At 41.4% G+C, this 27,989-nt stretch overlaps 2 protein-coding genes across 5 annotated transcripts in view; one reads left to right on the top strand and one right to left on the bottom strand.

The window, feature by feature from the left end:
* ENTHD1 (ENTH domain containing 1) overlaps positions 1 to 11,232 on the bottom strand; it is a 37,821-nt gene extending 26,589 nt beyond the window's left edge. Inside the window, exons 1-6 of one of the 4 annotated variants that reach the window (XM_083400454.1) lie at positions 11,142 to 11,223; positions 10,651 to 10,804; positions 7,810 to 7,884; positions 5,975 to 6,434; positions 3,341 to 3,550; positions 779 to 894 (exon numbers count right to left, since the gene is read on the bottom strand). In XM_083400454.1, the coding sequence (XP_083256580.1) occupies positions 779 to 894; positions 3,341 to 3,550; positions 5,975 to 6,323 (675 nt within the window). In that variant the 5' untranslated portion in view covers positions 6,324 to 6,434; positions 7,810 to 7,884; positions 10,651 to 10,804; positions 11,142 to 11,223. Of the gene's footprint in view, positions 1 to 778; positions 895 to 3,340; positions 3,551 to 5,974; positions 6,435 to 7,809; positions 7,885 to 10,650; positions 10,805 to 11,019 lie in introns of all 4 variants that reach the window. The other 3 variants (XM_083400453.1, XM_083400456.1, XM_083400455.1) reach the window with 3 other exon arrangements.
* Positions 11,233 to 13,830: 2,598 nt separating this feature from the next.
* The window catches only part of GRAP2 (GRB2 related adaptor protein 2), a 48,766-nt gene continuing 34,607 nt past the window's right edge, over positions 13,831 to 27,989 (top strand). The window contains exon 1 of the mRNA XM_083400465.1: positions 13,831 to 14,061. The gene's annotated coding sequence lies outside the window, so the exon portion shown is untranslated. The remainder of the gene's footprint in view (positions 14,062 to 27,989) is intronic.

Genomic DNA, 27,989 nt, shown 5'->3' with positions numbered 1-27,989 from the left:
ACATGACATGAAGGCTGCCAACATCAACTCCGCCTTGTGGGAACCCTTTGCAGATGACCACAGTGCCTGGAGACGGACAGTCAGGTCATGTATCCATAGCAGTGATCAGAGGACTACTGGGAGGAACGCAGAGAGAAAAAACTTCATGGCACATCTGCAGCAGCACAACCGGACATCTTCACCTGCCCCAGCTGCAACAAAACATGTCTCTCCCATGTCAGTCTCTACAGCCACAGCATGCGCTGAAACCTTCCAACAGTTTGACTTTATCCCCAAAGGCACACTCCTCCATTGTCTCCTGAGACAGATGGATGCCAACAACAACAAACTGTTGTTTTAGATTATATGTTTGTAATGTTCATATGTCACTACGATATGTTCTTTTTTAACAGGGCCACAACTCATAAATCTTATATTTAAACAGTAATGTTCATTAGAAGTACACGAGTGGCTTGTTGCAAGTGTTAATTGACCTCGGATTGCACAGAACAGTGGGGGGGAGGTGTTGATATAGGAACTTAGTCTATACAGATAGACTAATGGACCCTGGGGTTGCTGACTTCCCTCCCAAGTTACTTTATATAGAATTACCAGCTAACGTTGCAATTCTGTACACATAGGAGTAAGCCCAACTGAATGTTGCAATTGGACTTGGCTCTTAGTTAACATGCATAGGATCGCTCTGTGAATTGCAACAGGAGTGAAATACATCATAGGCACATTTGATTAAATGCCATATTCAACTATGCCTTCCCTTCAAATGCAGTGCATGATTTACCTCTGACGATACCTTGGCAACAGTATTAAGTGCTGTTGTATCTTGGACTATCTCTGCTTTGCCTGATGCCTGAACTGCCTGGCATAGTGCTCCTGCAGATGCCTTAGGGGGAACATCTGTCAAAGAAAAGTACTGTTTTAAAACATATTTTGGTAAAAAGAAAAAAAATAGACAGATGTTAAATTTCCCAGAGTTAATTGGGCAAAAAAAAAAAAAGCCTCTCAAGTCTTGTTCAGTCCATTAGCTACAACGCTGCCTGCCAGTGGTTGGATCGGAATGCTAAAAGCTTTTATAATTTTCTGTGATAAGCAACAAACCCAGACAGAATCCTGTTTACCTGCTAACTCTGCTTATATCCTCAGTGCGTGAAACAAGTCTCATTTTTTTCAAGAGGGACAAATTAACATAAAGAACAAACTGTTCTGGTTGTTTATGTGAAAATTATATGGAAGAAACTAGAAAATTAGGGCCAGTATCATTCCTCTCTCCCACCAAATATTCCAATTAGTATTTAAAAGGAGCATTATTACTGCAGCATGGCAAGCATGTGTTTCACATTATGAGCAGCTAGAAAGGGATTTAGAGACGATTTGAAAGATAATGGAAAAGTTTAAAGGCTGCAGTCCTACAGCAGGGATAGTTTATGTGGAAACAAATGAAAATGGATAGCAATAAATGAATTGATGCTGCAGTTTCTGCATTAACTGCTGTTTCACGTTTGAGAGTTCTCTTGTACTCTATATCTTTTAATGGTTAACAAAGAATTGTTTAATATGATACATTTATCTGCTTGCCTAATGCTGCAGGTCCCTAGAAATTACTGTACTACAGAAGGCCATTAGCATGTTACAGCTCAGCTCACATCTCCCTCAGAGACAGACATAGCTACTGTTATTCTTGCATTGCTCTGTTTTGCTTCCATCTTTGTACAAAGATGTGACTCATACGTATGTGCACATAGTTAGAAAGTAACATGAAGCAGCAGTAAGTAAAAAGATGTCTTCAAACCTGGCTCAGCAACATAGAGAAGCTCACTTCTCAGGGTCAGTTATGGTGTTTGGCTGACTGGCTTCATCTGTACATTCATTAATGACAATATGCGAACAGCATTGACTCTCACAGTAAAGAATCAGCTCCTTCCATGCTGTGTGTTTTAGGCACAGTTGCCATTTTTTGTTCACTCTATTTTTACACAGAATCCTGATGATGTTGCCAGATTGCTGCATTTCAGTATTTTCTGTATTCCCTTCTTTTTTCAGACCTGGTTCATGGTGATTTTTAATTCTTGGCCATAGTGTAATTACATTTCCTATCCAGTGTGAACTAGCAAAACACCACTAAAGCTTTTTAAGAGATGTTGCCCCTTTAATTAAAATTGTCTGGTGGTTTTTCTTTAATTAATTGCTTCCTGTTTCCTCATGGGTCAAGACATACCTGAACTCATCCATCATTAGACAGCTCCTGGTTCTTTGCTAGGGAGTTTAATTCCCACTTTCCACTTTGAACCAGAAACTGCTCATTATTTTTATTTTTATTTTATTTTTTATTAGCACAATTTTAGTTCTGCAATTGTGGTTGCGGGGGGAAACCCTACGAATTATAAATAATGTGCAACTGCTCTGGCTGCAAAGAGGGCAGAAAGAGACTCTAGCATGTCAGAGAGGTCAGGTTTGATGGGCTGAGTTGCAAGGGCAGACGTAATGTCAACTTGGATGGTGAAGGAGTTTATAGGAATCAGGGAGCTCACAGTGAAGGTGGGGAGCTATGTGCTGGGTGGCTTAGCAATCGCTTAGCAGGTTCCCTCTACAGTGCCCTCAGCTTCCAAACCAGCTACACGTCTGCTCTAAGGCTCCTCTGGACTGTGCCTACCTGTGCTTGATAAGCCACAAAAATGACTGGAATTTGATGGAAGCAGCAAGAAGCCTCCCATCATTTGGGAACCACAGGAACTCCCCTTGCTCTAGATCTGTGGCAATTGTTGCCTCATCCAGCAAGTGCTTCTGCACATCTTTGTGCAGAATAGAGGCATCTCTGGTCACAGCATCTCTGCAGTGAGACTACAATCCTAGGTTACCATTACCATGGTATAGGGACAGGTACTGTGGGATGTTAAGGAGCATATAGGGGAATATTAAGTTCCGTGTAGAACCATTATTATAACTGCATTTCCAGCTGATTGTAGAAGAGCCATGTTTCTGCAGTGCTAAAGGGTTCTAGCATGGAAAGGGCTATTATTGGCTTTGTGCAGCATTTTACTGAATATGGTGGTAATAATAATAATAATAATCCTTATCAGGAGACACAATAAATTAAGAGTATAAAAGAGCCCCGTGGGATCAAACCAAAGATCCAGCTCCCTCAGCATTCTGTTTCCCATGCCAAGCAGATGCCTCCTTGCTAAATCACCCAGTTGTTGGTTGGCTTGTGAAAGATGCTAACTGAGGCTAGGAGACAGGGATTTAACCAAGAATACCAAGTGGCTCTGAGGTCATGCTGGAATTTCAGTCACTAAAGCTCTGAAATGCAAATACTTGCTTTGCAATTTAAAGTAGTGCTGCTTACGTTGGATCTTCTCTGAAGGAGGGAATTCTGACACAGGATCCGAGATAGGCATTGATGGAAAGTAAGCTTTTTCAGTAACCGTTGTGGGGGAAAGCATTGCATAGGAAGTGCGCCGCCTAGTCCGACGTGCAATTTCACGTTCATTGTACAACAGTTGATCATCTTTTAATAAAACGAGGACTTGCTTAGCCTTCTCCCTCACATGATAACCTGTTGAAAAAGATTAAAGAAATGATTATTTTTTTAATGTACAGTTTAGTGTAATGCTGACTAGCTCTGTTGTAGAACTCTATAGATACAGAAGATGCTGAAATTTGTAATGATGGCATGAAGCTCTTGATACCTAGGATAATGAGCTGGACAAATATTCAACAGTTGGTACATATGTCTATATATTGCAAGTATTGTTTAAACTAAGACATTATTCATGATCATATCAGAGCCCTTGTCCTCATTCAGAAAAAATATAAATATATTTTCAATGAAACAAATGTTTTAATATCTGTTTATTTATTTTTAACCATCTATTATTTTAAATTGGCCATGCATGTGGAAATAAATACCAAAACATATATGCAAAGTCACTTTACAGTACAACCCTGGGTACATCTACTCATAAGGACGTCCCACTTTGTTGAATGGAATTTAGTCCCATATAGGGAATTTAGTCCCATATAGGGGTGGTAACCAACTAAGTTGTCCTCAGAGTAGGTCTATTGAAATGAATGAGCATGACTGTCTATTCTGAGTAAAACGTAGTTGAATTCTACCCTATGTTTGCATCTTCAGTTCCCCATGTGGGAGAAAAAGTTTGATGCTATCCTGGCTCCCATCCGAAAACACGCAAGCGGAGGAAGTTCAGAATTAGACGGAAGCAACAAATATGTCCCAACAAGTTTTCACACCCTGCCCAAGCTTTTAAAGATGAGGTGTAACATGCTTGTTCATAAGACTTGCTCTTCTTGCAGTAATGTCTGGATTGTAAATACATGCTCCTTCAGGTTGGGTGTGCTCCTGTTTGCAAAGGTAGTGCCTGGTTCTAGACAACAAGACTGCACCTTCCTGTTCAGTTGGCGCTGCCTCTAATTCCACCTCCAAGCCCTCCGCATCCCAGCTCTACCACCCAGTGCAGCAGAAGTCAGAGTGGAGAGGGGAAGATCCCCTTCCTCGAACCCAGCTTCCCAATATTCAGCCCCCCACCCACCCTTTATTCCTCTTCCTGAGTCTGTGTCTGGCAATCCAAGCCCAATCTTGATCGCTGCAGGGCTCGCAACAGATGCCATTACAGCTCAAGCAGACCTGCTTCTGCTGACTTGGCATGGTGCTTGCAGTCCAGAGGGGATGCAAACTTGACACATGATAACCTATATATTGCATCCATTGTATACCGCTGTCCAAATATTGCAAATTATATTTTAGCCAATTTGTGGATACACTTTACCACAGTTTGTGACTTTACCTACTGCATAGATTTATATAATTTAAACTCTGCTGCAAAGAAAGATTGTTTTTCAGTTGAAATAGCTATACACTAGGTATCACTGACATCGTGATTTATGTATCAGTTCCAAGTGTTATCAGTCTGAAGCTAAACAGCCATTGTGTCTTGCAAAATAATGAAATTATTTATTATCAAGTCGCTCTGTCACTCATGTAAATAGGTGATGAAACAATACAATAACTTTGCTTCAGTATTTCAAAAGCCATGCTGCAATTCTCCTTCAATATACGATTTTCTCATCCTGGAGAACACATAAATAAAAATACTTGGCACATCTAAATCATTAAAGCACAAATTAGGTTTGTCACAGTTGGAATTTGTTTACATGCATCATATAGGGTTGTAATTCATCTGACAGCAGATATTCATAGAAAGACTCAGAGTTGATGGACTGTTTGCTTCATCTACCAGCTGCTGATATTCTCAGCAAGTGCTGTTAATAATTTAATACATTTACTAGTGCAATACGTTAATTATTCATGGCACTAACAGTTTTTCTAGCATTACTGGATTCATATATGAATTTACATAATTTTCTTTTAATCCAACATGTCACCTATTTAATCCATCCTGCTTGATGCCTGGCAAAAAAAAAGTTAGCATCTATATTCTTTTTCAAGCAATGGATGCTTTAATAATATTTATCCTTATATCACATTTTGTACAAAGGGTCTCATAATCCTTATTTGACTCATATCATCTAGGATCTCAGCTCTTTGCAGGGTATGAGATATTCAGCCACTTGCTCCTCCATGAGTCCGTTTTGATCTCCTATTGCAACTTTTGGTAATGTTCAAGCAGATTTTACTGCGCAATATGCAATGTCATTTCCGATCTCTTATTACCCTGTGCTTCAAATGGAGATGAGTGAATGTGAATCAGCAGTGTGTGCTGGTACTGAGCTATGGCCTCTGCCCATGTCTAAAGCGTCATAGCTTTTTAATCCCTCAGCAATTTGATAAATATGTAAATCACTTGGAGACCTTCAAATACAAGACGACACATAAGGTCATAATAAAACATAATAGTACCTTCTATGTTCCTAACCGCCAACACACACACACACACACACACATTCACACAGACCACAACTTTATTTTAAGGGAATTCTGAAAGTACTTGGGTAGTTTTACCTTGATCCTTTCCTGCTTCATCTAAATGATGGAAGTCCTTCAACACCTGGATATTAAAGAAGGCCTCTTGACAATTCTGAATGACTTTCTTTGATCCATTCTTGAGGAGATAATCCAAAAGTGTGAGAGACTTGTACACATGCCTCCAGTTCTTTCCATGGTCATTCAACCTATGCCATATCATGCTCATAATCTCAGAAAGAGAGACGGCATTAAAAGTCAAGTCACTTATCTCTAACATCAGAGAACTGGAGGGGCCCCAGGGGTCATTAGATGTTGCTTCTCTGACTTTTACCTCAGCTTCAGAATAATTCTTCACAAAGTTCTTTACATGCCTCCTGAGTGCCATGAATGCTGCGAATGGTTCCTTGGTTTAAAAAAAGGATGAGAAATGCTGGGAGTTTTTTCCTGTGATGTCACTCTCTTTCTCCATTCTCCTATGGAGTAAACTACTAAGATTCTGAAAAAAACAGAAGAGCAGGAAGGAGATTGTATGAGAACATGCAAGTGTTTTGAGAGAAAAGGAGTAGCTACAGAGAACTCAGAGCTGCCACTTCCTTAAAGAGATGCTCTGCCAGAGCTGACGCAGAATATTTTGCTGCTTGATTATTATTATTATTTGAATTTATATACCACACTATACCCAGAGGTCTCAGGGTAGTTCACAGAATAAAATCAAAATATAAAACCACAAAATACATAATCAAAATAAAAACAAAAACCCGATAGCTCCCCCAAACAAACAAACAAAAAACATTTTAAAAGGGCATAGGATGTCAATCAAATCAACCAAAGGCCTGGTTAAAAAGGAACATTTTTGCCTAGTGCCTAAAGGCATATAATGAGGGTGCCAGGCGAACTTCCCTGGGGAGACAATTTCACAGACAGGGAGCCACTGCAGAGAAGGCCCATTCTCATGTTGCCACCCTCCGAACCTCTCCAGGAGGAGGCACATGAAAAAGGGCCCCAGAAGCAGACGTGTAGGAAGGGGGGGGCAGTTCACCCTGGGTGTCATCCAAGAGGGGAGGTGACAAAATCTCCCTGGGCGGATCGCCACTGGGTGGATCACCATGCCCCCGGGTGCACAGCATGTGTGCCACTCCAGGTGTCTGAGCGGCTAGCTCCGCCGCTGCCCAGAAGATGATCTCAGGGTCCAGGTAGGTTCATATGGAAAGAGACAGCCCTTGAGGTATTGAGGTCCTGAGCCATTTAAGGCTTTATAGGTCAAAACCAGCACTTTGAATAGGGCCCAGAAACTAATTGGTAACCAGTGCAGTCGGACCAGGATCAGTGCAATACGCTCAAACCGCCTTGCTCCGATGAGCAGCCTTGCCACTGAATTCTGCACTAGCTGAAGTTTCTGAACTGTCTTCAGAGGCAGCCCTATGTATAACGCATTGCAGTAATCTAACCTTGAGGTTACCAGAGCATAGACAACAGTAGTTAGAATATCCCCATCCAGATAGGGATGTTGTTGGACCACCAGCCGAAGCTGATGGAAGGCCCTCAGGGGCATTGAGGCCACTTGAGCCTCAAGCGAGAGCAAAGGATCCAAGAGAACTCCCAAGCTCTGAACCTGCTCCTTCAGAGGAAGTGCAGCCCCATCAACAGCAGGCAATCTCCCACCCATCCAATGTAGGGAAGCCACTAATAGCGCCTCAGTCTTATCTGGATTGAGGTGTAGCAGCAAATGACACTCAGGCTGTGCTCCCAGTTGTGGTGCATAATCCCCAAGGCTGGTCAGGTTATGTTGCCACCCAAGGCAGAAAATCCCACAAGTGCCTTTCCCCCACCCTAACAGTAAAAATACAACAACAGTAAAGTAGATAACTAACCATTTTTTGCTCTTTCGTGACAGCTATCTGAGGCAGCTGCTTCAGCCACCCTTACAGTAGGGCTAACCCTGGGACCTGAAAGGCAGACAGAAATACAGGTGGAGAAAGCAGCCTGTGGATTATTTTGTCTACTGTGCAGCAGTAAAAGACAAATAGCATCTCTCAATAAAAAAGTGCTAATACAGAATAGATGAGGTTGATAGAATAGATAATACAAAATAATTATATCATTTCTCAGTAATCAGAAATCACCAATACTGTGATTATATTTGAAAACTTGAGGAAAACAATAATGAATATCTTTAGTAATCTGTAAAAGGGAAAGACACTACTGGGATGATATGATGATGATGATGATGATGATGATGATGATTATTATTATTATTATTATTATTTATACCCCGCCCATCTGGCTAGGATGATGCTAATTCTAGTACCAACTAGGATTCCTTGACACTAATTTAATAATCTTGGTCTATCAGAACAAAACCTTTATGTTGCATATTGTTCCCATCTCTATGTTAATAATAAATGCTTACCTTCTGAGCAAAGAACTGTGTGAACTAAAGTTGTTCAAATTTAAAATATTATTACAGCTTGTATTATTTAGTTTGGATTAGAGAGCACCCAAAACAGAAAGGCTCCATTAAAAATTTGCTTTTCCTGATCCTACAAACCACAGGATTATAGACATGCTCCTTTCTCCCCTCTTTCTCATAGACTTGCTCCTCCTTTTCCCAGTTCGTGCAACCAGACTTTGCCGCAATGACCAAAATATGGGTTAGCACTAGTCAGGATCGGCTCCAAATACTGGTTTGCAAACCTATTTCAAATCATGGTTTTGGAGACAATTCATGATTAACACTCACCCACAGATGAGGATTCTGACACCAAAGGAAAACAGGAAAGGTACATCAAGCATATTCATTGTGCAGCTTTCATCATATACTAAAGACAGATCTCTTTACCCTGGACTTTGACAGTTAAAGTATTTTGTTTTGTGGGAGGAGGGAGCATGCAACTTTACAGCCCATTCTTAATGGTTTGGCAGATCAGAATAATCATGTCTGAAATAAAACAAGACCGTTCAAACAACTCTGCTCTGTGTTAGGCAAATTATTAATCTGCACAGTAGGTTCTGCTGCTTCAGAATAATTCATGGGGGCTGCACTGGCTCCATGTAAGCAACAGAGAGAGAGAGAGAGAGAGAGAGAGAGAGAGAGAGAGAGAGAGAGAGAAAACATTTAAGATCTAAGGCATGGCCGCACTTGACCTTCCAGAAGTTTTGGGACTACAACTCCCATCAACACTAGCTAACAGGACCAGTGATCAGGGATAATGGCAATTGTAGTCCCAAAACATCTGGAGGGCCAAGTTTGGCCATGCCTGCTAGGCGTTCTGTTGATCCTGATCTCACATCGCCAAAGCAGAAATGTAGGACCTTTTTATGCATCTGCAGAAAATGAACTAATCATTTCTTGTCATCTAACATCCTTTGTGGCTCTAAAATTAAGAGGAAATGAAAAAAGGAAAGCCAAAGCCTTTGCTAAACTGTGGAACAGTGTTTCTGTGTACCGATTAGCTTGACTGTTGGGTTTCACAGCTGGCACTAGCAACTAGGAGAGCACTTAAGTTGTTGCAGTGAGGGCATAAAAAGAGTATGCAGCCTCCAAAGAGTATAAATCCTTGTGAATTGCTAGTTCACAGCTTTTATGAAATGTTCCTCCATCTCCCTTCCCTTCCCTTCTTTTCATTAGTTGGCATCAGGGTGGGTAGGTCTCTGTGCAATTCCTGACTGAGTCACCAGAAAATATTGTCACAAACATGTATCAAATTGATTTCAAGGTCTGACATGCACCCAGCCTCAGACAGAGATACAATCTATAATCACATTTTACATGCGCAAATGGCAAAATATTAAAATTCATGACAAATGTGTTGCTTGTTTTTCATCTCGCATACTAGTGTATCCTAACAGCGTTGTCCTTTCTGACCACTATTATGTTTCAATTAAGTGTGTTTTAAATCCAAGGCTAAGTTGGAATTTGAAGTAAAAATGTCACCTTATTAATTTTCCAAAAAATACACGAGGATAATTATCCTTTTGATCACAGAATACACAACCTCAAGTAAGCTAGATGGGAAATGTAGTGTTTTAATTAAGATTTGTTGGAAACAAAAAACAAAGATGCTAAGACACAGGAGAGAAAGGAATCTTTATTAGATGGGTACTATACATTCTACCACTCGCCATTTCTCCTTGTTTGCACTTCAAATGCAGCCGATTTTATCTGCATTGCAAATTTTCATTTTATAATGTGTTTCAACAAATCTATTAAAAATTTCAATCAAAGGATTTGTTCTTTGGTTTGTATGTGTCACTCTCTCCTTTCAGGCAGAGATGCACTGTGACATTGGTTATCCAGCAGCAAATATTGATCTGTTTTTTCACAAGCCAAAGATAACTCTGTTGGAATCATAACTTGGTACAAAGGAACAGTTGACCCTACTGCTTTTTTGTGAGTCAATCCCAGCCTGTTTTGATTTTTATGAGACTACTTCTATAATTTGTTTTTACAGTGCTCTCCTGACCAACAAACGTAAGTCAATATATAGCATAATACTGTAACACAGTAGTTTGGCAATAGCGTTCCAGGAGGCAGTAAAATTCAACCAACACACTACAATAAAATAAATTAAAAATAAAAAGAAGTATAAATAACAGTTGCAAATCCACAAGAAATTATCTGGGGGGAATTTTACCTTTCCCCCAAATACTTGCCAGGACATTATAATCTTAACTGAGCTCATGAAAACCAAAATCAAGTAAGTTTGCCTCACCTCTCTAGAAACAAAGCTTTATAAACTGGCTCACTTTGTAGAAAGGCCCTCTATGCTTGCTCTGAGACACACATATTGGCGTCAACATAGTAGAAAATAGATGGCAATCCCACACTCCTGGGTATATTTTTTTTCACATGACAAAAGATAAAACCTGGTACACACAGAACGGTTTTATAGTTTCAATCCTCAGTATATAAAAACATATTTTTTATATTATCACATGGGTTATCTTATGCTACTTATATTAGATATTATATTAGTCTTATTGCTGATTTTTGTTTCAGCTGGGTGGAGTAAAAATGCTATAAATCCCACATAAATAAGACAGTTCGTTTTTAGTAAACCACACAGTATATAGAGACACACCAAAAAAAGAGAGAGTACAAATTGGGTTCCAAAAGGGAACTTTCCACCCTCTGCTGAGCTTTCTCCAAACTACCAATCACAGCCCCATACAGAGTATTTTTCCTCCACAAATTTTGTCCTACCTGGCAAAACAACTCAGTTGTGACAGTTAAGACATTTCCCCCATGTATTTGAAACTGCCATCAGTCATTTGCAGAGCCCACCCACTCCTACTCACCTTCCAATCAGAATGTTGATTCTAAAGCCCCTCCCATTTCCTTGTTTGCCATTTAGAGATTGGTTGGTCCACAGCTTCTGTCACTTGTCCTAGGCCCTACCTTCTACAATTCCCAATAGCTGACAGCTAGCAATTCCAGCAGCAAACAGTCACCCAGTTCCACAAGAACTGAGCAGTTTCCTTCCCAGGCAGAAAATACTGTAAGGAACAAACTGTGTGCACAATTGTGCAGCCTGCTAATCACTGGCTAGCCTTTATAACAAGTGTACTGTGCTGATTTTTAAAATGAAAGATTGTTTGAAAGACCTAGGCCAGAACTAGTTCACTCCTCTGGTTTGAGATTTGGTGTGAACTGACAAATGTATTTGCATGAGTGTTCCCTACTAACAAAGATTAAACTGCATCTAAATTTTTAGGATGGGAAATTGACATCTGCAGTACTGGGTAAAGATTTGGTTTTGATTCTATCATTTGGGAATTGAAACTGTGATGCTCTTTGCCTTTCTCCACCTGGATGGTCACAGCTGGCCAAGTTTGGGCCAGATGTTAGATCTGTGCATGACATAACAAATATGAATCTAACCACATGTCAGTTACTAGAAACATGGGAACATGCATATCTAGTACAGTATGTGAAACACCCTATCTAGGATTCCTTGTAGGCTTTTAGCTACTAGTCCAAGTCAGCCCTGTGATGGAAATCTCCTGATTAGCTTCACCTTGTTGCTTCTGAAATGATTAATATTGATGCTACAAAGATTATGCTGAAATGATTGACTCTACCAGGATTAATGCTGCTGCTGATTAGCCTTTGTAGAGTGTTTTTAAAATAATTTTAGTGTGTTGTTATATGATATATATAACTTTGATCTTAGCTGAAAGACAGATTTAAAATAAAGAAATAAGAGGAGTAGCTAAGAAGCTGCATAACTAGCAACCAGATGCAATCATGCATCTGCCTTGACATTGTCCATTGTTTGCACTGATAAATATGTGTACACAACTTTCCCAGCAGTACTGTGATTTATTAATCAGAACGTCAAATCACAACCTAGAGAGACGTTCTTGTTTCGTGATTCTGACAGCTCCATTTCATACTATCTGCTTTTCCACATTTAGGTTGACTTCCCTACCATACTCCCACCAGAAGGTGGGATTGTTTGCTATGAAACACATATCACATTGACAAACATGTAAACAGAGATATTCTTTCAAAAATATGAAATCTATGGTGATTTTTTAAGGCAACGTTATGATAATCAAATCTGTCAAATTACCAGAGTGTGTGGATGCAGCCTTAATTTTAAGCATCCAGTATATAGCTCTAGAGGCCACAATTCAGCAGAAATTTGGGTTTACAAACACTTTGATTTCATGTTTTTAGATATGTTGTAAGCTGCGCAGAGTGGCTGGGGAAACCCAGCCAGATGGGTGGAGTATTATTATTATTATTATTATTATTAAGAACATAAGAAGATTCCTGGTAGATCAAACTGAGGGTCCATCTAGTATAATATTCTGTGCACAGTGGCCCATGGAAAGTCCACAAGGAGGGTGTGAGCGCTACAGAACTCTCCTCACTTATATTCCTAAACAAAGTTGGTGGCCATTGCTAAAACTCATGGTAGCAAATTCTATCATTTTAGTGTGGGTTGCCAAATTAAGCATGACACTATATTGCATTAATGTGATTAATGTGTCTAGGTTTTGAGCCTTTGGGAGGCCTAACCCTTTCCTCACATGTTTAAATCCCAATGAAAATCATCCCTCATTCCATTCTTTCCAGTGACGTGGCTATTATTCATAGGAGGGGACTGCAATGCTATTGCCAATTCAGTGCAGCAAATAGCAGTCTTCAGTCCCTACAGAACAAACTAGATATTACACAGGAGATGCACAAATAGTTTCCCAACATTGGTGATTGCCAGCAGTAACAACCAGTGGCTTCGATTTGGAACAAATGGCCTTCCAAATGGTATTGGACTACTGTTCCCAGGACCCTGACCATTGGCATGCTGGCTGGGGCTAATGGGAATTGTGGTGTGACAACAGCTGGTGGGTCCCTGGCTTAGACAGAGATCATATACACATCAGATAGATTTTTCAAGAGCTTTTAGCCATGATAGCTAAATGGAACTTCTGTGTTCAAAGGCAATGTGTTTCTTAATATTAGGGGTCCGTCCCCCCCAGCAAGGAGCTCACCCACCACTTGCCCCCCCCCCCAATTTCTGAACTCTTGTCATGAATATATGCTGTTCTTCTTCACCCACCTAGAAAGATACTTTGCCCCTCTGTTCCCCACCACACCGCCCAAATTTCCCGGTTATGCCACTGATTATTCCCCATGCTCTGTGACGTTGTAAAATAAGAGGAAATCCAAATATACCAGAGATGTGGCAATCCCATGCACAGGGAAATTTCTCAGCTTCACGGAACTGCAAAACCATACATCACTTGACAATGAGAAAAAAATACTGAGAACCACAGCAGTTAACTAGCTCTTAGGCAACACCCAGCTTTCCGAGTTGTCACATCTGAGTTCCTCCATGGCTTGTGATTGTGGTTTCCTTCTTAATTGTGTGATTGGCTGAACCTCCTTGAGAGTGGGTAAAGGAGGGGGGAGTCGTAAGTGGTGAAAGCCTAGTGTGACAGTGAATGGCTTTGAAAAAAAATACACTTTGCAAGGGTCTAGTCTGAAGGAGAGAGTGAGGCTGGTCATGTGTCATGGAACTCCATCATAGTTTTACTTCGTAAATTCTGCAAGGACAAGATCTAGTAAAGAGGAGCAAGTCACCTCTCTTTTCCAGCCCAGTCTGCTACCAGAGGTATGTGGTTAATGCTTGCTTATGATTAATGAACATTAGGCAGAATGGGTAAGACCTGCAATAAAAGGCTGCAATACATAATGATCCTGCCAAGTGCTCTAGCCAGTGGGTATGGGGGAGAGATTCAAAATAGTTAGCATAACCTACATAATTCACCTTTTCCAAAATAATATGTGGGCCAAAACATCCTTCAAAATTTGCACTTTTCCGAAATTTGCAATGCAGTTCTCCAGTCAAGCAACAGGTACAAAATGCATATACTAGGATAAAGTGTGCATTTAAAAAATGAAGATATTGGTGAAAATAACATACAAAAACACAGTATAGTACAGAGAATTGCCATGCAAAAATGTATATGTAATGCAAAATTGCATACAAATGCGTAAGTTAGGCTACATCATGTTAAAATGCTGATGAATTTTCATGAGGTCTTAAAAAAAAAATACAGACTGATGTGGAAATGTGGAGAATTGAACATAAGATTGGACAAACAAGAAACTGATAGATATTGAAATTGACAGATTTGTCCTTCTCTACTAGCCAGCCATGTTTTATTTCAGGATATTCCATTCCATTCTGCCTCCCCCACCAAAGTTTTCTATTTCTTTCTCCCCCACCCCCTGCATTCCCTGGGTGCTGAACATGCTCAGTCCTTACTTGGATTTTTTTTTGGGGGGGAGGGGGGTCCCCCTGGGTTTACATTTCCAAACAATTCCTGCCCCCCACTTCTGCAAACCTTGGGGTTTGCATGTTGACAGCTGCCTATTGTGTCCATTTCGGCTACATTCCTAATTCCAGATCTGAGCCGCGCTGTTAGGGTCGAAGCAGATGTGACACTTGTCACATAGCTTACCACTGCAAAGTTAGATTTTATTTAACAAATAGCTGGTCTTAGGGCAGGGTGGGGGATGTGTGTGTATGTGTGTGCACCACGACCAGATCAGGACTATGAGTTGAGAGATGTGGGGGGGAGTGTAACTCTTTGCCGCTTCCACAGTCCTAATCAGAATCCTCCCCCCACCCCCCAGCAGCTGCTATGCTGCAAATGAGAGCTTGCACTTGTTGCAGACGACAGGTGCAATGGCTCCTGATTCAGACTGAGACTATGGTGGCACAAGGGTTAAAACCCCACTCCCTGCACAGTCTCAATCTGACACCCACCACTACTGCCAGCTGAACCTAAAAGCTAAGCCAGCAGTTTGTCCTTGTGCTGCTGTTTTGTTAAATAAAATAAAGCAAGACAGCAGCACAAGGGCAAGCGACTGGTTCAGCCCTTAGGGTATAGGCAGGAACATACATAGAAGAAAGTTAGGCAATGTAGAAGAGAATCCAGCTTCAAACCAGCACCAAGTATCCTTAGCCCTGGAAAGCTTTTCAGCTGTACATGTGGGGATAGTTTGGTCTGGGTCATAAATTGACCAAATGGCTTTGTATTTGCACTTAAGGGAAAGGGAAGACAAATGGGCTGTTGAGACTTGGTCCCCAAACAAACATAATTAGTTCTTGGAAAGTCATTCTCAAATTTCAAAGCACATTATACTTAGGGAGGCAACTGCACCAGGATGTGGCATGGTGTGAAAGTAGGTCAGGGGTGGCTCACCTGTGGCTCTCCAGGTGTTGTTGAACCCCAGTTCCCATCAGATCCAATGGTCAGGGATGACGGGGGGGGGGTGTGGTGTAGCAATATCTGGAAGGCACAGGTTAGCCACTGCTGCAGCAGAGTATCTGCCGTGCGGAAACTTCATTCTAACCCCCCACCCTGCCCTGCTGTCTTCTGCTGGTTTTGCACAGTATGAGAAGTTGGTTTGGTGTGTTTTTTTATCTTCCCTTGTACAACAAACTGTTGCTCTTTCAATGGGACAGCTGTTCAAAGCAGATGAGGGGATCACTGTCAGGTTTATAGTTCATCCCTTCTTGTTGTTGTACTTTGAACGGCTTTTTTCAACTTGTTGAATCGTCTGGAATGATTCCTGCATTGCATGGGGTTGGACTAGATACCCCTTGGGGTACCTTCCTGTTCTATGATTCTAAGTAAGATGAAAGTTGCTGCGCACACAATGTCATTTTTACGCTAATGTGATATTCCCAATATTATGCGTTATTGGAGTGGAAATAACAGTTTGTGTTGGATTAGAGCTCCTTCAAATGGCCCACCTTCCTGCCTACATTCTCTTCACTCTTTTTTTTTAAAAAAGAGTGTGATTTTATTTTCCTGTGTATTTTTATTTTTGCTGCTCTTCTAATTTAACTTCTTGAATCACCAGGTGTATCACTCTGTTACTTATGTTCCATGTTCCCCCCACCCCCACCCCGATATTATCTTCAATTGGTTCAATTTACAGTTCTGGGTTATTGCTATTTTTTGACAGAGCAAATTTAATCCTCTCCCATTCAGACCATTTTCTCCTTGTGGCAATGGGGCCATCCCAGAAATTAGCTAGCTGACTTAAGAGGCAGCAGAGTGCCATCAAACACAGGAAGCTGTAGCCAAAGCCCCATGATCCACCTGGAACAAAAAGGTCTGACGCAGTGTCAACTGCATGAGATTCCCATTCAGGCATTAATTTTCTCTCACTACCTTCAAAAATGCAATCTCCGGTGTAGGTAATTGCTGAAAGATGGCCTCGGTAATGCCAAGAGCTTTGGCTGTTCACTATTATTAGCTCCCATCAAATCTGCAGGGTACTAAGTTGTTACACCTGTTGTGATTATTGCTACTTCTCACCTTCCCCCTTCTGGGCTTCCTTTCAGTTTAAAATGCCCCCCCCCCCTTGTAGTAACCCAACTTTGACTGTCAATGCAGGTCATTGTCTGTCAGTTCACCTGACTAGATGCCAACAAATGAGCTCACAGATGGCTTTAAGTCAGGAGTCCCCAACCTTTTGGGACCTGCCAGGCACATTTGGAAATTGGTTGAGGGAATTGTGAAATACAGTGGTACCTCGGGTTACATATGCTTCAGGTTACATACGCTTCAGGTTACAGACTCCACTAACCCAGAAATAGTACCTCAGGTTAAGAACTTTGCTTCAGGATGAGAACAGAAATCGTGCTCTGGCGGCGCGGCGGCAGCAGGAGGCCCCGTTAGCTAAAGTGGTGCTTCAGGTTAAGAACAGTTTCAGGTTAAGAATGGACCTCCGGAACGAATTAAGTACTTAACCCGAGGTACCACTGTACCTTTTTTGCAGAAGAAAATCAAGCAATACTCAGAACACCCACACACACCTAAAGAAACAGACAAAACAACTATTGGCTCCAACAATTAAAACACAGACAAAAGCAGACAACATCCCCCCCCCCCAAAAGGCACACCCATCAAATAACAAGAAAACCTATTTAATTTTAAAAATGGGATGGGCAGGTGCTAAGAGTGTGAGGGGGTGCTTAAGGGCACTGTTGTTCTTATTTGAATTTATATACTGCCCTCTACCTGAAGCTTCACAGCACAAAATCAAAATATAAAACCACAAAATAAATAATGCACACAGGTGCCACATTGGGGACCCCAACCTTAAACACCTGCCTCTTCCAGTCACAAAACAACACACACACTTTTATTTAGCATTTTTTCAAAGCCATTTAGAATTTAAATTACTAAAAAAATGATACAAAATCAAAACAATAAAGGAAGAATTTTTAAAACATTCCTTGTGATTTGGTGTATTTTTCAGGATCACCCTGGCTTGGCCTTCTCTTCCCTAGTAATAGTTCACATAATTCCAGCAAAGGGAAGAAGGAAGGCTTTATTACTCCTGCTTTAATTGCCCATGAGTCCTGTAAACTTGCATTCTCATTATCATGATCCATTAGCCTGGGTGGATTAAAATGAATAAATAAGCCGAATGTTGTTATTCTTCAGATGCGCATGTTGAGGCATTATTAAGAAGTGATATGACAGAGTCGTACAGCAGTGGTTCTCAAATGTTTTTCTCTGAGCCACACTTCCAAAATAAAAATTTGCTCCCTCAACACCCAATTTTTTATTGATAAATACATTGGAAAACAAAAAGAAACAACTCCTAGCAATGCTTGATTTATAACATAGAACACAGCTACTTTATAATATGATCAGGGGACAGCCAGAAAGTATAAAACAATGCAGCTACACAAGAACATGAATCATTTCCAAAATATAATTATAAACAAGCCTTTTACATACTATATGTGCTTTCAGTATTATACAAACTCAGTGAGAGGTGTGAGCTTGCTTTGCTGGGTAATCTCAATTATATTAGGTCTAATTTGAGAAAAATTCATCTCCTCAATAACACAAAGAAGCCTTTCTCTTTTCTGATCTTGAAAATCCCTGTTCACAACAATATGTCATTAAGAAGTGTAGAAGTAGCCAGTACTCTTGAAAAGAGGCATGGATACTGTTTCTGCTTGTATATCCAAAATGAGTTTAGTCACTAGAGCAGGCTTCCTCAACCTCGGCCCTCCAGATGTTTTTGGCCTACAACTCCCATGATCGCTAGCTAGCAGGACCAGTGGTCAGGGATGATGGGAATTGTAGTCTCAAAACATCTGGAGGGCTGAGGCTGAGGAAGCCTGCACTAGAGGCTTAAACTGGGCTGCAATTGACTTCTAGCTGTTGTGGCCATTGGTTGATGAAGATATCATTCCATATTCTGCAAATAAAATAAAAAAATACTATACTATACTATACTATACTATACTATACTATACTATACTATACTATACTATACTATACTATACTAACTATGGTGAAATGTTTAAATATTTCTTTGGTTGTCCTTGAATCTTCCTGTCACACTTGTCATCCTCTCCTGCCACACCCTTTGAGAACTGCTGTCGTTCAGCAAAAAGGCTTGAGCATAAATTCCAGTCGATTTCAATCTGCCAGATAGTGCTGCTGTTGCTGTTTATACATGTGCTACATATGTTGGCATCTTTCAAAACCAATCTGATATTATATGACCTTCTGACTTGACGAGGGACGGGGAAACTTTGGCCTGTTGAATGAGGTTGTTGGGGGATTGGTGCTGCCCAGGAGACTTGCATTCTGCTCCCAGCCTCGCTTGGCGGGCTTCTTCCCCCTGGGATCTTGCTCTCACTTTGCATGTCCTCAAAATAAATTTGAAAAATTTAAAAAATTGTCCAGTAGCACCTTAAAGGCCAACTAAGTTTGTTCTGAGTATAAGCTTTTGTGTGCATGCACACTTCTTCACGAAAGCTTATACCCAGAACTAACTTAGTTGGTCCCTAAGGTGCTACTGGACAATTTTTAAATTTATTTTTTATTTATTTATTTTGACTGCGTCAGACCAACACGGCTACCTACCTGAATCTTTGTATGCCCTGCCCTTTTTATCTGCTCTCCCATCTTCCACACCCTCGCCATGACTGGGTCCTCTGATAACAAGTTCTTCTCATTTGCCCTTTCTCTTTTGTCCCGCCACACACATCAGATCTGATGGGACTCTTGCTAGTTTGAAATAAAAGCATACACACATAGGAAACTCTCTTAAACTGAGTCTGGCCACTAGTCCATATAGCTCAGTATCATCCATGTTGACATGCAGTGGCTCACCAGGGCTTCAGGAAAGGGATTCCTCATCCTTCCTGGAGATGCAGCAGATTGGATCTGGGATCTTCTGCATGCAAGACAGTTGCTCTACCACTGAGCTAGATCCCTACCCCAAACTGTACAGAGAAGTACAGTACAACACTGACTGAAACTAGATAATAAAATAGTTGCAGTGGTTAATGGCTTTCAGCCTTCAGGATATTATCCCTGCAGTATAGGAAAGGATGTTATAGTGACTGTGTGGCCTTATTCAAATGCTTCCAGCATTGACTTCTGGCTAGATGAGCTACATGGAGCCTGCTAATTAAAGCAGCCATGGTTTTGTCCTTGTCATGGGAAAATGATCATTATCATCAAAGCTAGAGTCAGTGGAATACTGTTCTCCTGCAAAAAAAAAAAAAGTCAAATCTCTAAGGAAGCGATTGCCTTTGCATTTGAGCCCTCTTTGAAAATGTAATTGTTATCATCAGATTAGGCAGGCCTTTTCAGAACCATTTAAATATAGCAGCAGAAGAGATTAACTTCAGAGGCTTGTTGAGAAATATACATTATTACGCCTCTGAGATCACAGGTCAGCTATGCAGAAATAAGAAAACAGAGAGAATGTTAGCAGCCTGCCTCAATTCCAAAGCTAGCATTGGTGGTGTGAACAGGGAAACATCATTTATTCTCTTGGTGGCAAGCACACATTATTTGCAAATAACCTTTAACCTTTAACATTGCAGAAATGATAACACCTAATAGTAAGACTAATAGTTGGATGCCACCTATTTCCCCACCTTTCCTGCTCTTGTTTCACAGTTGTCTAAATGTATTTACCGCCACAGCTTCATTTAAAATAAGGCACAAGCGACTTGTCTTTGTTTTCAAATATACTTTGAATTCATTACCATTGTAGCAAAGTGTTCTTCCCGTAATTTTCAAACAGAAAAAGCAGAAGTTTAACAAGTGCAGCAACAGACAAATTTGTTAATGCCGCCTGTACAAATCCTAACATACTTTGAGCAAATTGCTCATCGGGGGAATCTAATGGTTTTATACTTGTAAACACATTTTTCCTTGGAAGCATGGTGTCTTCCACTATCAATCCTTCAAACTGGCCATTAGCATGATTTTTACTCATCTACATTTCCTCCGGACGACCATGACGAATATACTAAACAGAGAGACATTTCCAGAAAAATCAGTATGCAATTGTTTTCTTGTGGAACTATCAACTGATATTAGGCTTCAAGAAAAGAAAACTAAACTCACAAATACCCTCTAGCTATTAAAAATTATATCTGTAAACAGCTTAGGTGTCTATATTGGTATTAAGCAGTATATAGAATTTTTATTACTATTAGTAGTAGTGTTGGTAGTAGTATCTTAAATTACTTGCCACAAAAAGTGCCACTATGCTACTTACTCCTACTGTGGTAACTACCCTTGATATTACCAAATGTGTGCTTTGCGCTTGAATTTCTGTGTTTGGGGTTTCCCTCGTACTTTGGTGCTGCTGCTCTTGTGGTGTGCTTTGTTGCATTTTTATTAAGGCCAGCATGAGCACTTGGCATTCTAGCGCAGCTGCCAGGCCCCAGGTCTATGGCACAGTCTAGCACTAATACTTTCCCTGAGATCACCTTTAAAACAACATTTCCAGCTCCCACCCACTATTTTGATTTCCCTAAATGCCCTGGTGGCTAGACTCAGCTGATTTGCACTGCTCAGAAGGCTGCCTTTCCTTCCTAACACTTCTTGCCAATGTTACCAGGTAAGCCACAAGTACCGTATTTTTTGCTCTATAAGGCTCACTTTTTCTCTCCTAAAAAGTAAGGGGAAATGTGTGTGCGTCTTATGGAGCGAATGCAAGCTGCGCAGCTATCCCAGAAGCCAGAACAGCAAGAGGGATTGCTGCTTTCACTGCACAGCGATCCCTCTTGCTGTTCTGGCTTCTGAGATTCAGAATATTTTTTTTCTTGTTTTCCTCCTCCAAAAACTAGGTGCGTCTTGTGGTCTGGTGCGTCTTATAGAGCGAAAAATACGGTACTTAGCAATGGAGGAGGGAGACCACCAGGTTGGTCTTTACTCAAATCCACATCCAGCCATGTATTTTTAAGAGCTTGAGCCTAAAGTTCTGCATAGCTTGGCCAACACACAAAACATTGTATGCTGACTGTGCTGCTGAGGAATCATGTGCCAAGGTAGGGAAGGGTGTGGCAAGGTATCTCTATGTCAGCTCTGATACCTTTGTAACTACTTATCATCACTCTACAGGCAACCAGCCAATGGCTTGTGAGGCAGTTCTCTGGAGGGTTGCCCGCATCCCCTGCTGAATGCCACTGTGTGGTGGAGGGTACCCAGCCCTCTAACAGTAGGGCATTGCAAAGGGCCATCTGAAGCACTATTGAATGTGTTCATCTTTCAAAGGATTCAATATGCCCATGCAAAACTTCAGGCGTTGTAGTTGTTTAACTTTTCCCCAAGACTGAATAACGGGGGGGGGGGCACGGGGGGGAGTGGCGGATTCTCGCCCACAGCTGCAGCCCTGCCAGCTGCTGAAGCTCAGGAGGGAACAGTATTCCCGCCAATATTCTCTGCACCAATTTTAGGCTGGTGCAGTTCAGGGGTTCACATTGGGTCCCTTTCCAAGAAAGGGGCCAGCTTTGGATTCAAAGTCTGCATCATCAACCCCCCTCCTCCCTTGTGACACCCAATTTCAGGGTCTCATAATTGTTCATTAGCACCAGTAGTGTGCCCCCCCTCACTGCACTTTCAGCAGGCAGAGTAGGGATTTCTGCAGAGCGTGGCCATGCATGGCAGAAGGAGACTGCCCACCACATCCTAGCTGCCAGCAGCAGCATTGATCTGAGGTTGCAATTGCTCTGCTGTTTATTATACTGCTGTTTGGCATGAAGGGTTGATTGGATACATACAAGGTGTTTATTTTGCCTTCTTTTGCAATGTTGTCCAGTTTCATTTTGTGTTTGCTGTCTTTTCTTTAGTATAGTGAGATTTTTCTACTATTCCCCCCCCACACACCTTTTAAAAATGAATTCAGTACCCAGGCACTTTCTGTACCTTATTATGATTGCACATTATGTGAGCATGGAGGTTTTATATATTGTTGACATCATTACATCAAGTAATTTTAGGGATTCATTAATTTATTGGCCTGGATGAAGAGCACGTTGTTTAACGTTTTGCAGCAGCACCTGCAGCTTTCATGTTCCTCTGTCAAATATGGCTAATGCATAAATTGCCTTAGAAATTAGTGCTTGTTTTGATTACAACATAGAAAGTTACTGTGGTGTGTGTGCGTGTGTGTCGGGTGTGGTGGTCCTTTTGAAAGCTTGGCCCACTTTTGTATCATAAAAAGGCTGCCTTCCCAAAAATATCTCAGCTGACAAAGAAAGTCAGAAGGGATTCATCTTTTCCCCAAAGTACAAGAGAAACAGAATGATAAAGGCTCGAAAAAATGACAGTGGGTTGAGAATAGCTAGGAGACCAATGAAGCAGCTACACCTTATTAGATGAAGCTTGTAGGTAATAATATAAAATATTTCAGAATGTTGAGGGGAAGGCAAAGTTCATCCAGGTTATTAGTTCCTGAGAGGGCAAGTCGCTCCATAATTGGATGTGGGAAATGACTTGCATTTTAGATTTTGGACTTCCAAGTCAGCCAAAACGAAGAACAGCAGAAGTCCCCCAATTTTTCCATTTTCTGATATGAAAAGCCTGAAGAAAGAGATGCCATCAGATGGAAACTGAATCTGAACCTTGTCCAAGTTCAGTGCCTAATCTTCTGTATCATTATTCTCTCTGTGTCCTATTAAGGACTATACTTTTCCAGGAAGCATAATTATTCTGTAGAATAGAAGCCCGGGCTGACATTATAGCCTTTTGTATTGCATAAGGCAGCACATTCCTCATAAGCTTTTATTGCACACACCTATACGAAAATCTAGCTTCTTCATTCAGTGCACGGGGGTTATGAAATCCATCATGTATTGGACCCTTTCAGAAAACCAGATCACCCTTGATTCCATTCACCCAGTGACTGGGAATGCCAACATACAGAAAGGAAATTGTCACCTTCCAAGCAAAGAATGAAAAGTGCTGGTGGAAAGCTTGGTTCCACTCCAGCAGTTTATTCTGGAATTGGCATTCCTTCCCGCCCCCTTCAGTTTTAGCAGAAAATCTAGATGACGTGCAGTTGCAGCGCTAGCCTTACAGTGTCGACTGGCAAGGTGCTAATGAGACTTTCCTGGACAGAAAGTGTTTGTAGGATGTTGTACCTACCTGTTGTAAGATACTGTCCTCGTGGTTTTAAAAAATAATTGGCCCTCTGCTGCTGCTGAATATGGGCCACTGTTGGTCTCATAATAAATTATCTCAGTCTGGAAATGGCTGCCAGACCAAGTCAGGTGTTAGCCCAGCATTTGCCAGTTTGGCTCCTTTCAGATATTTTAGACAACTGTGCTGACTGGGGCTGATGGGAGTTGAAGCCCAAAACATCTGGAGGGTGCCAGGTTACCAATGACTCTGTTAGTCCTTCAGTGGGCAGGGCTTCCTCACCAGGACTGATGTCCCCTTCAGCTCCTGGCTCCTGGGAGCAGACATAAGAAGCGCTGAGGGAAAAGGTACTTACTTTATACTGATCTCAGTTGTTTCATCACCCCCCTGGTGTAAATACAGGGACAAATCATGCACATCCACCCACCACCATTTCCTTAAAGAGTCCTGCTTTCATATCTTATTACTGCTGACCAAGAAGCTGTTTTACATTATGCTGCATCTGAAAATAGTAAATGGTCGTATGTTTTAAAATGATTTTGATGTAGTTAAGCTTTTACCTATTATTCCAAAGCATTTCCTATTGCATTAATAAATGTAATTTTCATGGTAAGCCACACAGCCGGATCTTTTCTAATTAGTACTAGCTATGTAACAAAGCAGGAAATGTAACGTGTGTGTGTGTGTGTGTGTGTGTGTGTGTGTTCTCCAAGATTCTGTATTGGGACTGCCATTATTTAATGCATTGATGAGCAATGTGAGCAGGAAGGTGAACTGCAAGCCAGTAACACTTGTAGGGTTTGCAAAATTAATGAAAGAGTCAAGTCAGAAACAGAGTATCATGAATTACTAGAGGGTTTTGCAAAACTAGGTGAGTGGGCAATAAAATGATGAAATTCAGTGTTGATGAGTGTAAAGTAATTTACATTAGGAAAAAGTAACTATACATATAAAATGCTGAGTCCTCAGTTTGCTGTTACCATCAAGCAAGAAACTGTAGGCCTCATTATAAATTGTTCACTGAAAATGTCAGCTCAGTGCACAGCGACATTAATGAAATAAGAGCAGGGAATGAACAGTATTAGGGAGTACTACAAAGTTGGCTGGAAAATATTACAACAAAAAATCACAGTGCTAATGCATCCACCCACCATGTACACATATTTGTAATACAATTCAGAATTCAACATTTTAATTTCGGATTTTGCCATTCAGATTTCCACATGAGCAGTTTAATTTGGGAACAATGTCCAGGTGTCATCCATAGTGTGTGTAAAAATCTATATAATTCTTCAAGCCTACGCCTTGTTCTTATCTTTTTATATGTTAGGATGGTTCCCTGGTGTGTGTTCACTTTCATGACACCATTCATGATCTTAATTTACTTCTTTTTCTCCAAGAACATCCCAACCACCATATTAAGGCAGACTGAGAGACAGTAATCTGACCATAGACACCTAGTGGCCTTCATAGCAGTGATAGAATCTGAAGCCTGGCTGCTCATGTGCTAACCCCTAATAATCCAGCCAATGCACAGTAGTTAGTCTCTTATATGTTCAGCAAGGGCACATGTCAGGTGTTCCATATGAAATCTGTAAAAGAAAAATCTGTCCATTCTCAGCCAAAACAATTAGGGCCATCTAAAGATTTTCTTCCATCCTATGTGGGGTGCAGAAGCACAAGGAAATCCTTATGCAATCTGACACTGCAATGCTATGCAGTTATCTGAGAGTAAGCCCAGTTGAACTAAGTAGACGTGGATAGGCTCGCATTGTGAATGTGCCTGGTAACCATTGTACAGTGGTACCTTGGGTTACAGACGCTTCATGTTACAAATGCTTCAGGTTACTGAATCCACTAAACCAGAAATAGTACCTCGGGTTAAGAACTTTGCTTCAGGATGAGAACAGAAATCGCGCGGCGGCAGCGGGAGGCCCCATTAGCTAAAGTGGTACCTCAGGTTAAGAACAGTTTCAGGTTAAGAATGGACCTCCAGAACAAATTAAGTTCTTAATCCGAGGTACCACTGTATATGCTTTAGGCACGCCTACCCTGTGCTGCACTTGTGTACACTCCCACAAATTACAAAAATGGCAGGCAATTAACTGGTATACAGCTAGGTTCATATACTGTGTTTGCAACCTGGTGCCCTCATAAGCTTTGGGTTACATCTCCCAGCATTCCCAGCAGCACAGCTATGCTGGCTGGGGTTTATGGGAGTTGTAACCCAAACTCATGCTGGCTGGAGATGATGGGAGTTGTAGCCCAAAACATCTGCAAGGCTCCAGGTTGGCAAAGCTTGTCATAGGCAACACGAAACCAGTGTGGCATAGTGGTTAGGGTGCTGGAGTCATATCCTACTCCAGAGTTCAAATCCCTGCTGAGCCATGAAGCCTAACATACCTCACGGGGTTGTTGTTGTGTGGAAAATAGGGAGAGCAGCAGAGCCATGGGCACTACCTTGATTTCCTTGGATGTAAAAGCAAATAAATGAATGAATAGGGCTAAGTATCTGTATGCTCATTCTTACTGCTGCAGACAAATGACCTGGTTAATTTTGACACCCTTACTCAAAATGCATGCATGCAGGGCTGGCCCACACATTGAACAAACTGAGCATCTGTCCTTGGTATCAGTCATGGAGGGGACGCTTTTGGTTGTCCTTCACATGCTTCTTAGCAATCTGTTATAACTCTGCGGTGGCACTTGAAAGCTAGCTGCATAAAATTCTGCTTCTTATACCTTTGTGCTACTGCTATTACTACTTCTCCTAACATCTATGTAACTAGTAGCATTTCAAGAGGAGGGTTGCTTCTTATTCCTCCCCTTCTTTGGCAGTGGCGTAGCGTGGGGGGTGCAGGGGGGGGCCGGCTGCACCGGGCGCAACATCTGGGGGTTAGGGTTAGGGGGCGCAAATCCACGGGTTAGGGGGTGCAAATTACTTGCCTTGCCCCGGGTGCTGACAACCCACGCTACGCCACTGTTCTTTGGTCCTGGGGCTGAAGTGACAGCAGCAGTGGCAGTAGCTGGTCGAAGGTGGGATGGTGAGACAATAGGAGGTGCACAGAGTCACAGGGGAGGAAGGGAAGATATGTAGAGACAAATCCTCATCCAGACCAGTTCAAGGTCTAGAGCTTGTCCTTGATGCTTGCAAGCACTTGCTCCCACATGTACAGAGCATCATGCTTTAACTAGCATCACCTTGAATTTTTGCATCTATGCAGCATGCAGAATAATTTATTCCTACCGGCTGAAAGTATAAGCGTGGATAGTGTATTGAGATTTGAATTAAAGGTAACCACTGTCTTCAGTCAAGCTGAAAATGTCAGATGAGTCATCATGCACTTTGCACAAAGTTCCAATTTTTGCCACACACATTCTAACAAAGAGGCTTGAAGACCTTGTGGTTCCCTGCTGCAGATCCTCGTCAGATAAGATCTCAGAGAAGTGGTAGATTGCTGATTACTTTTGCAACGTGTGCCTCAGCTGCACAGTGAGGCTGCAGCTAACCTAAGCTGGTGAACAGGCTGCAACATCATTGTCTTCACTGTTGTCATGGGAATGAAAAACATGCCATGAATACTAAGAAAAGGGCATCTATGCTTATCTTCTTGGCTAACAAGAAACTGGATAATTCATTGATTTTGAGGCCATGGCCACAACCTGTCATAAGCTAGTGGGTAGGGCTGCCCATACGTCCGGATTTCCCGGACCATACCAGGATTTCAAAGGCAGAAGGGGAAATTTCTGGAAGGCAGCAGTTTGTCCTGGATATTCGGCAAGTAAAGCAAAAAATTACACTGCACTTTTGCTCTCATTCTGCGGTTAGAAGCCGCTCTGAGAAACCTAACTGGGATTATCATGCAGAATTACAGGCATTTAGGCACCAGTTACATGAGAAATTTTCACCAAAAAATCATGGGTTTTTTGGCATTATTGGGGTCTTCTTTTTAAAAAACTCAACAATTTTCAGCGTGTCTTCATTTTTACTTTTTGAAACAAGGCAACCCTACTAGTGGGTGACCTGGAGAGGAGCCCACTGCTGTTCATAGCACTGGTCCATTACCTAGCTATAGATTAAAAGCCATGGTGCAGTTAAAGGAAA

The sequence above is a fragment of the Podarcis tiliguerta genome, assembly GCF_965153285.1.
Source record: "Podarcis tiliguerta genome assembly, chromosome: 10".
Classification (NCBI taxonomy): domain Eukaryota; kingdom Metazoa; phylum Chordata; class Lepidosauria; order Squamata; family Lacertidae; genus Podarcis; species Podarcis tiliguerta.
Note: the sequence above shows the minus strand (reverse complement) of the source record. Positions and strands in the feature narration are given on the sequence as shown.